Below are 14,887 nucleotides of genomic sequence, written 5' to 3' on the forward strand. Positions count from 1 at the left end.
CATGTTCGCGCTATACAAAACTTTATAAATAAATTAGACAGCTAAAAACACTCGGTGTACAGTTTGGCAAGGACGGGACCATTGAAAATAAGATCTGTAGTGTCTTTAGCGATTATTGCAACTACACAAACTAAAGCAAATGATGCCATTGCTGTTAGAAAGAGAGAAAGTTAAGTGCAGCCACAAATTTGAGACATCCTGAATGCTACTGATTTTCATTAAAGACTAAAACCTTTGCTGTTTGAAAGCCCCCTAAATCAGTGCTCCTTATTCACTAATAAGGACCCTCACCACTGAAGTTATATCTTCTGAGTTACCTTCTCTTTGATATTGCTTCCTCTTATCTTTAAAAACAACTAGCATTAATTGAATTACTTCTTTATCTATGCTTTATGCTATATCCTGACAACCCATCCCACCTTTCCATTCTTGCTTCCCAATGTAACTTGGATTTGAGCTAACTGCCTCTCGTTCCCCCTTCCTCCATCCGTCCACCTTCCCCTTTCTCATCTTCTTGGTTCATCATGAGCATATTCTATAACCAACCAAACTGACCTGTATTCCATAACGTGTTTGCACTTATTGAATTGTTTATTCTTCCATCCTCTTCGATGTCAGCGAAAGCATACATCCATCTACAGTGCTCTGGTACGCCAGGGAGGATGATGTATATTTATGAAATCAAATAAATAAATAGGGTAGTAAGATTGAAAGATGGCTTATTGAGGAAACCTGTAAGTAACACACCTGGCCCTTCCAAAGTTATCAGACCCTTCCATAAACAATATAATCTAACGAGGGCCAGTGGAAAGAAACCTTTTTCGCAGTGTCGTAAATTAAAGAAAAGGATTCAGGTAGAAACAAACATGTGGACATAAGCGCTGCACGAGTACCCTGGATGGAGCAAGCGCCGTGCCCCTTTGACCAGTAGCTCCTAATCTGAGGCCACCTACCATTGAGGATGCACCCTCTGTGCCGCCGGTGTATCATGATTGAGTGATCGACTGACGCAAGAGGTCTATGTGGTGCAAAGAGTAACTCGTGGCCAGGCCGTCTGACACTGCTGGTTGTTGGAATGTGGCTCAGTTGGTAGGGTGCTTAGTCCACGATGCACAACTCTTGTATATTTGATGTTCCAGACTTCAGTTACTGGGATTTCAGTCGTTGCTGGGTCACCTCACACATTAACGAGACCTTCCGATGAGATTAAATACAGTTCTGTGAGATGCTCCAAACCTTCTACCCTGAAACTGCCCTTTGGTTTTATTAGGCCCGCGACTGTCCCTTGATGTGGCTGCAGATAGTATTCCATCTCACTTTAACCCTCCTCAGATTTCCCAGCCGTAAGCATTGTAATCATGGCAGTGAAATGATTAAAGCTCAAGGATCCTGTTTTTAAAAGGAATTCTGCAGGAACGCCAAAACAATATCGTCCATACAGATCTAAAACTCTGGCTCTGCAGTTTTTCCCCCTTAAGAACTTATCACTTTAGTCTGTAAAACTGTATTCATTTTTTAATTTTATTTATTTCTTCATTGAAAGAGAAACCTTGGAAACAAGTCTAAAATGCCTCCAAGAAATTTAGGATTCAGCTTTAATCATTTTTAGACTCTCTTTACCATCTCAGGGGTGATACTAATTGCAGAGTTAAACAAGCATTTACAATGCAATGGTCTCGGCATTATTAAAGGTAGACCTATTGGCATTGCTCAAGACATTTTTTTCTTTTTTTTTACATCATAAATAAATAGCATTGTCATTTACATTGCCAATAGCTTAATCGCTCGCATATGCATGACCTATTGCATTTACACCCACACAGAGACACACACACACACACACATACAGAGCCACCCACACAGTCATTCACATAGAGCCACCCACACACAGAGCCACCCACACACAGCCACCCTCACAGAGAGCCACCCACACATAGAGCCTTTTAAAAGAAATGCTATCACATATACACACTTAACAGAAAAAAAACACCAAAAGAAGAGTCATTCTCAAAAGTAAACTCAAGAGCCAGACACACTAACGCAAACACACACATCCCAAAACCACAAATATCAACACAAACAATAGATACACACAACAACACAAGAACCATACACAAGAACCACCCACCCACCATGAATCATGCATGTATAGCCGCTAACACAATAGAGGTACACATACTAGCAAACGTAGGTCCCACACAAAGTAAATTCTGTCAACCTGGGGTTTGGAAATTACCAGGTGATTAAGTAATGCCGACAAGTGCCTCCACCCTCAAAAATAGGGATAGAGATGTAGATTTTAGAGCTAACTGGTATTTATCAGGCATTGGTGGAAGCTTCATCTTTATGTAAAACGCTAATATATGGAACACGATTCAATAAAAAAAATCACCCAACCTTTTCACATAACTGCATGACACATATTAACAAAAAAAAGTGTGGCTAATGGGGACTCCGACTATTCTTGCACTCTGCAGCACCCTTTCATATGTGTAGGGTTGTTCACTGCGCCATATTTGAAGCACGTATGTGACCATCATACACCTCACCAACTGCCTCTTATGTAGGTTATTCTGCATCCAACACACTGTCCAGTTGTGCTCTCCAGAAGGGCGCCAGGAACCCAATGCTAATCACAGTGCTTTGTGACATCTTCATGGTTATGAAGCACTATATCAATTCTTTAATACAATACCAAGACTGTTTAAATCAGCCTTGGCTAACCTTAGAGGTTACTGTTCACTTTTGAAAGGTAGCACGAGCTGTTAGACCAACTAGGCCTCAACTTGAGTCTATGGAACACACCCCGACCTTCCAAACACAACATTTCCAGTAATATGGCAGGGTGGAGTGTTTTAAATCTAAGTCTTAACACCCCATAGTCTGTTTGTTTGTTCGAAGCTCTTCAGGTCGATATCAGCTGTTGGCTAACATGCCAGGCTCTGTCCTGGACAGACATGTTCTGAGTCAGACATATTTGGGGCACCTGACCAGCCAGTATGTGCTGCCACCTTGTGCCCACGCCCGTTGTGGGCATGCGCCGGGGCAGTTACCTCTTTCCGCTGCAGTAACGTGCAGCGCTTTGAACCCTTGTTATGGTGCACTGTCCTGATGCCAGGTTTCCACCCGAGACGCAGTGACTCTACCCAGAAGAAGACTCTACCGCCAGTGGCGTGGAGTCTGTAACCGGACGTGGGTCATTGCAGCTCGGACTGGTGTCTGGCCAGAGTCCCGCCGCGGGGTCAGACGCACATCCTCGGAGGGGCGCGGGTCTCCCACGCTGCCACCATTCCGCGCTTTCCTTGCCTCGACTGTGTCGGACAGCACCACTTTACAGCCCTGAGGGCACCCGCAGCCTTGTCAGATTTTGGAAAGATCACACAGGAACAGGTAGAACTATCAGCGTTTTGCGGTTTCCGAAAACACGTGTGTCCTTGGCTACCGCGGGTTTGCAAGACACGGCGCATTGTCGTCGTATTTCCGAGTCTGAGGGGGAAATTTCGTCACTACAACATTACTCGTGACCGGGCGGTATTTCTGCAGTTACCGCAGCGCCTAGCACAAGCGCTGGAAAGATGCCCCAGCATACATGCCAACATTTCAGAAGGGCAAAGAGGGAGATTTAAAAAAAAAAAAAATCGGGAGAATGGGGCCTTGAATCGGGTTACTGGCATGTATGGGCTTTGGAAGTGTGATGCTGGAGGATCGGACATTTAAAACACAAATGCACGGTTTTTTTCTTACCTTTCAGAAGTATGGCAGAGTGAGGTTGATGCAAGTGTTGTGCACTGTCCTGGCAGGTTGCTGGCAGTGCGTGCCGCCCCACCCCACCCCCCTGTGTGACAGCCCGGCTGAAAACAGCTTCCTGTGCACACACACAGCCGCCCCCAGTACTTCACAGGTCTTTAAAAGACCATTCCCTTGTAAATTACGCTTTGTTGGTTTTCACCCTTTATAGAGCCCCTGCATGGCCACTCTGACTATTGCTGGAAGAATTAGCACTTTACACACTACCAAGCCCTGTCAGCTGAAACCCCGAGGGATCGGGTTTTTGCTTGCAGGAATCGGGAGGCGGGAGACTAGCCTTGAAATCGGTAGTCTCACGCCTGAATCGGGAGGGTTGGCATGTCTGCCCCAGACGTATAAGGGGTGTCTTCCATGCCACGGGGCACACACACCTTGGGGACGGTGGGTTTGAGTTACTTGCCATCACCTCCGCTCCCAGCTTCCCAGGCTCTGGCGGGGCCTGCACCCGAGCGTTGCTGTGGAATAGCTGCTGCAAACCCGATTCAGGCGACGGATGGTGAGGGAGGGGAAGGGGGGTTGGGGGGCAGTGTTCTACACCACTGTTTAAATCACACCGCTTTATACCAAATACACACAACAAAAGCGGTTGGGGTAAGCAGCTGACACGGGCGGGAGCGGGCTGAGGGGAGGCTCGAACCCTGAGGCAGCAGGGTGACTGGCCGTAGGCAGAGCAGATCACCGCAGCGCTGTGGGGAGAGGGACGACCGTGCACCAAGGTCTAGACAAGGGATAGTTACCTCATGTCCTCGCCCACAGTAGTGATAGTCCACTGTAAAGCAAGATTCTGAACTGAAGGCAAAGGCAACAGGCTATATTGCAGTATTACAGATGTAAGGTGCCTGGACCTCATAGGGGGGCATGGTTTTGGAAACAAAGGAGCTTGTGCGTATAACCCGTATGAAAAGGGCAATGCTGTGTATGCCTGGTTGTAGAGTACCTCGGGAGTGGAGTATCATGGTACATTTCCTGGGGAGAATATAGAGCAGAGACGGCCCTCTTCATCAAGTGTTTATGGCTTGGAGACAGCTAGTGCACTAATGTTTGTTTGGCGGTAACGGTTGTCGGGGGCGGCCTGGGACATTATCCCCTGGTTGTAGATTATGACTGATTGTTTGGTCCAGAGTGTATCTATGCTGAAACAAAGGCAAATTACATTGGGCACTCTGGAGAAGAGGATTTCGCGGTGCTGCCAGGCTCCCATTATATATCTTACTCTTCTATATGCAACAACAAAAAATAAGGGTTGTGAAATAATTGCAAACGGTAATCTAAAAATATATCTGGTTCAGCTACCCCAAAGCTAAAGTTAGCAATTCATGCAGCTCTTTGACACTGAGTAGAGCCCATCCCCCAATGATTCATTTTAGAGCTTCAAATAACAGATGGTACGGCTACACATGCTTGCTGAAGTGGTATGTAACCTTAGTACTACCAAATCACTGCGTGCCCACTGGTTCATAATGGACGGTGTTGAATCCTGCAAATAAAATGAATAGACACCTGCATGTCACTAAAGACGCAATGAGGCAGCCCTGTACCTTTATTTAACTCTCGATATTTAGGTAGCTGAACACTAGATTCTTGTTACTGAAACCGATTGCTCTAAACAACAACAACATGGTTTGCAAAAAAGAAACCTAAGGCCATAACGTCTGGGGCGACTTTGGGTCATCTGGCAGCCTAACGCTCACGATGTTTCTCAACTGGACGCATAGGGTACATGCTGCTGGGTGTGCAGCAGTGTGCTAATGTGACCAGTAGTCAAGTGCTCTTTGGTCAGCGACGGGCAAATACCTTTTAACTATCCCGAATTTTGGCGGGTGACACGCTTTTTGTACTTTTATTCTCCCGCCTGACAAACAAAATGATAGATCGTAATATGATCACCCGTTTTCAAAACTGCATCACCCTCCAAAAAAAGTGTCCATTCCTAATTTACCTTAAAAAGATCGCCCTCCTAAACGACTAAATTCGCCCCATTTTAAAGTCAAGAAGTTGCCAGGTATGCAGACAACTGTTGACCAAGGGTAAGTAAATCTTGCAGCTGGAATGCGCTGCGGTGGGTGTAAAGACCCAGCTTCGGCTGGCAGCTCACTTTGTTTCCTCCCGATACCGTACAGTGTTCTGTCTGAACAAATGCTGCATACACTGTACAGGGTGCTGGTTAGGTCAACACATATTACAGATAATGTACGGTGTGCCTGTGAGGTAGACACGTTTTGTAAACGCGTGTGTCTGGAAATTCGGTTCTATAGGGCTCGTAGGTCATTGTGCTACTCCCGGTCATGAACACAATCTCTGTATAGCTGATAAGCGGTCCCTTTTCATGTTTGACACCTTCAGCAGTCCTGCTACTTTCTGAGACTCGTTCCTTCTCCTTTAATACTGTAGGCATGCACTAAACATCTCCGTATGAATGTGCTGTTGTGTAAAAAGCCGCGTCCTGCTAGCTGACGGTGTCACATGTAAGAAGAACTACTATTTTGGCACCTAAGACGGCAAAACCCGTTGTAGTGTCTCTGTAACTGAGGCAGGGATGCTGTTGGGGATGTAAAGAGGAAAATAGCAATTAACATCTTACTGTGTTCTCCTGATCCTGAACGTACAGGTTTGTCTCACTGGAGGGTGTGTTTGCGAGCTAGAAACAGAGGGTGATGCTGGGAAGGTCCGCTCATGACAGACGGCCACCGGGAACTAACGGAGGAGGGATACAGAACAGGAGCTTACCGCTAACCAGGAAACGCACCCGTTTCAAGGTTTTCAAACTGTATGGATCCCCTCCCGGTCTACACCTTTAATACAGGCATACCCAGAGCGTCCTTGACAGGAAGTCCTTGACACACTCGGAAAATAGACGAGACTTAGCCAACAGAACGCGCTTTTACGAACGGATCCACGGGATATTCCACCACTATCTACTTAAATATCTGATTGCTAATAATCCCAGTGTCTCTCTCTAATCCACCTACGTGGAACATTGCCATACCTTCAGACCATACTCAACCCACTTCTTGGAGTTGAGTCTAAGCCCTGAAGAGTCGTGTTGACTCAACGGCACACGACGAAACACGTGTCGGCTTACAGTTATTCCTCAAGTCTGGATCCAATAAATCTCCACCCTGCTGGGACAAGCAACACACCAAAGGATCTGCTTCTATGTTATTTTGTTTTTTTGTGTTACTCTTTAATCGAACTGAATCGTGGAACATCTAATTGTAGTTGCGAGAGCTTAGCTGTTTAAATGCTGGGAAGGGACGTCCAGCTGTTACACAATCACCTACCTCCTGTGGTGCTCGCAGATCGAGCTCTGTCGCTCTATGCCTGGCTCGAAGACACGTCCATCCGTATAGAATATGCTGTGTGCACAAGGTGACCATCTCTCAGCTACTTACAACGCCCATCCGTAAATTCAACCTAAGTCCGTTGCCGGCTACTGATCTTATAAAATCAGGCACTAAACACAAAGTTAGTACTTCCGGGTCGCATGACAGCCAATGGCAGGGCTAAGCATAATCTGGAATGGTCTGGAAGTATTCGGGTCTCTAATAGTGTAAGGGGACCTAAGATTAGAGCATTAGCTGTCCCTTAGCCAATCCTACTTCGCCGCTAAGAAATACGAAGTGCTCATTGGTCGTGGAGTCTGCACGTGTCTCTGGAGTGTATAAACACAGTACCAGCTGTCATGTTATTGTTGACAACACCGGCGGGTTAGATTACGAGTGACATACAGTCCGGTGGCGTATTTTGGGAGGGATTGGGGGTGAGGTGTTTGGAGGTTACCCCCTTCCCTAATAAATGCATTGTTTGCTTTGTAGTTGAGGGGGGGGGGGGGGGGACGCGAGATGAGTCTTCGTGTGTGGATTGCTCATCCATAGCAAAGAAAAAAGACAAGCTGAGGATCAACGGGCGCGAAACAGCGTGGTAGGCGCGCACGAGACGCAGCGTGGGCGTGCACATAAGCTGAAGATCGCTGGAGAAGACACCGAGTCTGCCTGCTGCCCTGACTGACCCGCTGCGGAGGGAAAGAGCCGGTGAGTGGGGGTAGGGGGGGGGCGGCAGAGAGGGAGGTGTGTGTGTGTGTGTGTGTGTGTGTGTGTGTGTGTGTGTGTGTGCATGCATGCGTGCGTGTGTCTGTCTGTGTGTGTGTCTGGCGTGTGCCTGCCTGCCTGCCTCCCTGTGTGCGCGTCCACAGACCCTGGTCGGCTCGTGCACCTCTCTGTATTCCCTTGCTAGCTTACTAGGCGACAATAGTTCTCATTGCCGAGACCTAAAAAAGTTGTTCTCCAGTGAGAGAAGTCCCTAGGTACAGGCTTGGCTGATTTCAGTGTCAGCGAGTGCTGATATTAAACTGAAGGAAAGACGCTGTACACTTCTTAAGAAGAAGATGTTCTCTTTCTTATCAAGTTTCTAAGGTACACAGCAGGGAAAAGCCAGGACAGAGAAGTAGATCAGGCAATCGCAGGGCCTGATTTGGAGTTTGGCGGATGGGTTCTCGGTTACAAACTCAATAGATATCCTAATTGACTTGTCACAGAGTGGACGGGCTATCCGTTACTTTTGTGACAGAGTACTCTTCCACTAAGCTCTAAATCAGACCCACAGTCCTTCCAAAGTTGATGCACACCTGGGAAGAACTTTGACCCAGTGTCTTACACTTCTTGGGCATAAGTGTTCGTTATAGAATTCGAGCTGGGTTGTTTTGTAAAGGAGAGCTCCCTTTGTCAAGTCCCTATTTTAGTGGCTCCAGGAAGTAGCAATTAAGGGCAGTTATATTGACTACAATATAGGCTTTCAAACTTCATAAAGTGTAAATAATTTAATTGAAATATTTTTAATGCAAACTAATTTAAGATAGAAAATCCAAGTGTCATTTTTTGATTTGCAGAGCCTGTTATAAAGAAAAATGCAAGAATTTGTTCATGATTTAAAGTCACACTCTACAGGCCTCTAGAGGTGTATATTTTGAGTGTAATTTTGTGACGCACAATATTACTCACCTTTTCTTAACATATTTGTTGCAGGGGTTGCTCTTTCTTGTCCAAAACGCGCAATGTGCAGGAACACGGAGGGCTGGCAGTGATCATTTCTGATAACGCCTATGAGAACGACAGCTTCTACGTGGAAATGATCCAGGATAACACCAGTAGGACGGCGGAAATCCCAGCGCTCTTCCTTCTGGGGAGAGATGGGTGAGTACCGTCTCATGGAATCACTAGAACAGATTGACCATGTGATGTTGGTGGGATACAAAGCTAAAAGACATGATCCGCTACCTTCTTCCATCATTGGGGTCTTTCGGCAATGTGCTTTTTACAATACGATTATGGTCTGACATTTTCTCCCAAGACACCATGAAGGGGACCAGAGTTTTAACCTTGTTGCCGCTCTCAGTGAGCAACTCATAAAGCACAAATGCAATGCTGAGAGTTTAGGAGAAAATGATGGTTGTCAGGGTAGGGACTTTGCCATGGGTGCCTTGACCTTGAATAGCAGAAGATATCCAGCTCAACCAAGTGCTTCCTTAAAATGGGTTTTTGCAGGTGTTAACACTTTTCAAGTTAGTCGCCACATTGGGCTTTCACTTTTTTAAAGGGGAAAGGTATATTATAGTAAACAAGTTTAGTAATATGATCTAACTTTCATACAGCAGAGATTGTTAAACCAAAAAAATGACATTGCTAAACAAGACGGTACAAAAGAAATCAGTAGGAACTACACTCGATGTGACAGACCCGGTTTGGGGTTAAAGGGTAGACGGGGCTACTTGGCCGCAGCCGTGGTTCTAGGCATTTTAGGCAGATCCTCAGGTCCTCCAGGAGAGTATGTAGCCTTCAGGTGATCTACCCCTCACCTCTAGGAGCCTGGCTGTCAGGCAAACCCCAGCCCTGGTTGCACCGCAGTTGTTCTACTACTGTGCAGAGTGTTCTCTACCCTGATCATGAAGGACTTGGGCCTGGAAGTGCAGTAGTTTGGGTTCCACAACTTTTCCAGACAGGGGGCGTGGATCCACTGTCTCGCACTGTAGAGCCGGTTTGAGGTCGTTCTTTTTACATGTGCTCTTCTGGCTGCTCTCCAAACGCAACCTTTGTATAGTGATGTTTCTTACAGTAGGTAGAACTGAAGAGGTCTCCAAACTGGAGCACTTGCCACACCGGCACAATGAGGTGTGGGATTTCTGCACCTGGTTGTTATCAGCCTAACTGGAGCAGTGATCATGGACAGACCAAACACAGGCGTGACCTAGAAATGTTCTGACCCAACACAACAGAACAGAACTGCAGTCCCATCCCTCACCGCTACCGTCAACCAAACGCAGTGCTCAGGATGTCTAATCTGCAAACCCTTGCTAACAAAAGGGTTCATGGAGCTTTTAAAGCTAGTCGGGTCTCCATTATCCTCGCATTAGTGTCTGGGTCTCCTCCCTTCACCCACAGGATTGCATGTAAAACACTTTCTCTATCATGGAGAGCATCCTTACCCTGCATCTGGAGCTATGCTAGGCCAGGGGCATCCAGAATGGATCCCACTGTCCCGTACTCGGGCGCACTCTCGCACGCATCCTACTATTACTTGTGTGCTGTATGCACAACACGTGCACTCATTCGACATACACAGAAGATGCTGGGCACAAGGTCCTGGAAATAAACATCAATCTACAATGAGATCCCTATACCTGGGACGATTAATACATTTAACTGACATGAGTACACATCACTCAGGTTGTATTTCATCAAACATACCAGAGTAGGCCCCCCGCTATATATCGCGGTGGGGTATGGATCCTCTAATGTCTTATTGTCCCCATAATCTACTGTTCCGAAAGTGTTACCAAGTTCTCAACTCAGACAGTATCCAGAACAATGTCCAAAAAATGCCTGCCTCCTTTTCTGGCAGTACATATATCCACACTCAACCACATGTGCACATAACTAAGAAAAAAATGTGTGGTGGAATGGAAGGCACCTCACGGGCGAACAACCCTCGGGGATCTTGGCAGATGTTACCAGCTCAATGCCCCTTTCTCATCATCGGTTGCCTTCCAATACCAAAAGAAAACAAACTTGTTACAACACATAAAATGAAATGCGTGTAAAAGGTGCTAAACAAAGAGTTTTCCAACATTAACTCATGAATGTGACCAGAAAGACAAAGTGACATAAAATCAGCAGACACACCCACTCAATTACTTTATTCTTCGTTTTAGTGTGCACTGGTGAATTAAAAAAAGACATGATGCGTTTAAATGCCGCGTGGAATTTCATGAAACAATGAGAAAAATCAAACTCAAGAAATTCTTCGCCCAGAAAGAAAATGAGCAAGACACCAATTCATTTCGAGGCACTAATTTGAAGAAACCATCTACCTTCTGCCCTGTTGGGTCCGCCGTTGGCCCTGAAGTGTCTGTTTTTGAAGAAAAGGTGCTCAATGACATTGAGAATTTTGAAAAATCCCAGGAACGTTCTAATTACTCCAACATGACGAGAGAGGATTGGGAGGCAGTGAGCGGCTTAGAAAAAAACCTCTTGTTGACAATTAAGTCAGCGGATAAAGGGGGTGCGGTAGTGGTGCTTAATACCCAGGATTATGAGACAGAGGTGCTCCGCTTGTTGAATGTCCACACGAACTACAAACCCCTCAGAAAAGATCCGGTGGACGAACTGCTCCAAACCATACGAGAAATGGCCAACAAAGCTAAAACCAACAAATGGATCTCGGTAAAAGAAGCGGAGTTCCTGGTGAATAACACCCCCAGGACTCCGGCTTTTTATATCTTACCGAAGATTCATAAACCTACCCGCCCTCCGCCCGGCAGACCCATCGTGTCGGGGATACAATCTGTGTTGGAGCCCCTTTCACAATATGCGGATTACTTCCTCCGGGAGTCGGTGGTTAATCAACGGTCCTTTATTAAGGACACTACCGACGTGTTGAACATCCTGGAAAAGACCCCATATGACTCAAGTACCCAGTTCCTTGTGACCATCGATATTGAGTCCTTGTACACGAGCATCCCCCAGGATGCAACGTTGGTGGCAGCAGCACGCGCACTGGGGTACCTCGAGTGGCCCTATGATATACACATAACTTATAAACATAACAGCAGAACTGTACACAGGTGGGCCGGTACTCCTCCCTCCCAGTGACATTGATAAAAACATCTAGTCACAGTGTCGATCATTCCAAAATATGGCATGTGCCTACCCCCACTTTGTGCGCTATACCTAGGGCTGGGGTGGTAGATCTCTGCCCCTAAAGAGCGCATGCTTGGTGCACCCTTCATGTAACAGGACAAATCCAGGACCCCAGATAGGCATGTTTAGGTCAGTGTTATGTCTAAGCCAAAATATTGGTCAGGATCCCAGCTATGCATGCATTCTGCAGGGTAGCACACCTGTATAGCATGCAGGTGACATTCCAGTCCCAAAAGTGTGCTGTTCTCCAGCACCGATAATTGTTAGAAACACAATTTCAAAATTGTATTTATGTGCAGCGCAATAGACTGTAATGAATCAATTGTAAAAGCTCAAGCATTTGAAGGAGATACACTTTTTGGAGAGTTTGCAATGAAGGAGAGTGCAGTGAGCTAGTACAAACTGATGAAAGGGAACAGAAGTTATAAACAATAGAAACTTGTGTTTTGCTGGATTATGCTTAATAAAAGGGTGACATCCAGTTCGCAGTAGCACTGAGACACTGCTGCAAATGGGGAATATCTGCTGTGGGTGACACGTGGATAATGGCGTCTGTCAGCAGCGTTTAGGGAAATACAGACCCAAATTATTTTTGTTTTACAATTCAAGTCTTATTGGCAAAGAGAAAAATAAAAGCGCTCTGGTCAATTTTAGGGGCCCACATGCTTGGTGTGTGCACCTGCAAAATGACACAAATGGCTGCATATGGCTTGTTTTTTCTTTTTCAAAGCCATGCTGCAGAGCATTGGGATGGTGTACAGCATGGCTAGAATCCTTGACTAAGCCAATAGGTGGAAAAGGTGAGACCTATTGAGTTTGAAAGTGCTTGTTTCTTGATATCCCTGCAGCACATCTTTTTTTTATCCCGGTGACTGAGCTTGTAAATTTCACTATTGTCCTCTTACATGTGTCAATCCGGTCTGTCTTTGTGCTGTTTAGAAATAATGGGTAGATCCATAGCGTTTAGAAGATTGTCTCGCTGACCCCCATGCAGAGCCATTGGGTCTGGTTTGGTCAGCTGTCATAAAGCAGTTGGAGGGTAGCAAGAGTTGTTTTGGGAAGCCTAAGTGAGCCAGAAAACAGCTCCTGGAGTCTTCAAATGTGAATTATGAAGCTAATGCTGAACATTAAGATGACCTCTTAAAATTGTGTCCTAGACCAATAAGATGTTATTTATGAAAAGCAAATATGGGACTGCAGCTTAAATGGGCGGGGAGAGGAAATCCAAGTGCGAGTTCATGAGGCGTTGACATTGTCCTTCTTTCTCCGTGTAGGTACATGATCCGACGCTCTCTAGAGCAGCACGGCCTCCCCTGGGCCATTATCTCCATCCCAGTCAATGTTACCAGCATTCCGTCCTTTGTGCTCAAGCAGCCACCGTGGACGTTTTGGTAGTCATTGCAAAAGGATGTTGACGAAAGACTGACCAGCGACTGCTGCACTTCTGTGAACATGGGATGTTAGGTGGGATCCTAATGAACTGATTGAGGCCTTTGTGTATGGAGAAGATGCAAGCTGTCCGTCCGGTGACTCTGTATATGTGGATGGGCCTTCCTGTCCGAAATCTGGTCCTACTCTGGAAGTTGAGAAACTGATGGCTCATTTCATGGTCCTGGATACCTCTCCTCTCCTGCTCGGCTGCCTCAAACGTTCAGTTTAGTTCCACTTTCGGATCTATGGAAATATATGCAACGTTAGCTGGACCATTGAGGAGAGATGTTTACGGCATACATGGAGTCGTGTGATTAATATGAACAGTCTGCAACAGAGACGTGTAGATTGAGGCTAGAGAGAGGGCACCCTGCACAATCGCACAAAATGGGTGTGCCCCTCCTATCTGCCGCTTCCTGCTTCATGACTTTCTCCTAGATCCTATTTCAGTACCCACTACCCCAATGTGAATTAGATGCATAGCTGCATGAGGAAAGTCCTTTGGAAGTACACGCTATATCTGGGCAACAGGCATGGAGAGTGCTTCTTGCAGCCTGCATTGTCAGAAGTGCATCCTCCTTCAGGCAGGCCTTGCAGTAGCAGGCCCTGTCTTCTTTTAAAGTGTTCAGGAATAGATGTATAAAATGTTTAAACAATGTTCATGATGTATATATTTTGTTATTGAAATGCAATATAGGTGGAATTGTATGTATTTTACCTCTTCACACACCCCAGCATCTCTCAGCAGGTTCTTGTTTTATATAATGAACTGGCAATTAATTGGGAGAATTAAAAATATTTTAAATCCTATGTTAGAAAAGGCTGTGCTTCAAATTGCCTGCTTACTTTAAACTGCATTTATGCGCACACTGCACTTTAAATTGTGTATTGATGAGCACTGCGTGTGAAACTGTACTGTGCTTTAAAGAAGTTTTCCTAGCCACTGCTGTAAAGCACTGTCTTTTACTGGCTCTATACTTTAATGGGTTCTGTATATTGAGAATGTTAGTGGCTGCACTTTAAGAGCTGATTTGTACAAATATCCTAGGACTTAGCAGGTACTGTACTGCAAACCGGGTGATGTCATTCTTTAATGTTGCACTTAGCATGGTTGTCAGCTCATCCTTATAAGTGTCTGAGTTCGATTAGCCCTATAGTGAACTCCAGACAAGTAACACGGTGCTGAAAGACTGAATCATGGCAATGCACGTGTAGTGATGATACACAGAGATCAGACTGCACTGGAATTGTGAACATAAGTAAAAATTGGTCGAGACTGAACAGAAGATGAATTGTACCAATGTGAGCTTTCCATTGGGTCATTTAGGCACATTGTTTAGTAATGTGCAACTAAGCGCTGGTAGACTTTAAACAACTTAATAAAGGTAAATTTAGAGAAGTTCTTAAAAGGCAGTAGTTCTCTTTTTCCCCTAGATAGTAGACAACACCACTAAACC

At 45.6% G+C, this 14,887-nt stretch overlaps 1 protein-coding gene across 1 annotated transcript in view; it reads left to right on the top strand.

The window, feature by feature from the left end:
- PRADC1 (protease associated domain containing 1) overlaps positions 1–14,238 on the top strand; it is a 56,393-nt gene extending 42,155 nt beyond the window's left edge. Inside the window, exons 4-5 of the mRNA XM_078674482.1 lie at positions 8,829–8,996; positions 13,274–14,238. Of these exons, the coding sequence (XP_078530608.1) occupies positions 8,829–8,996; positions 13,274–13,394 (289 nt within the window). The 3' untranslated portion in view covers positions 13,395–14,238. The remainder of the gene's footprint in view (positions 1–8,828; positions 8,997–13,273) is intronic.
- The last annotated feature ends 649 nt before the right edge of the window (positions 14,239–14,887 follow it).

Source organism: Lissotriton helveticus, chromosome 2_1, assembly GCF_964261635.1.
Source record: "Lissotriton helveticus chromosome 2_1, aLisHel1.1, whole genome shotgun sequence".
Lineage (NCBI taxonomy): Eukaryota > Metazoa > Chordata > Amphibia > Caudata > Salamandridae > Lissotriton > Lissotriton helveticus.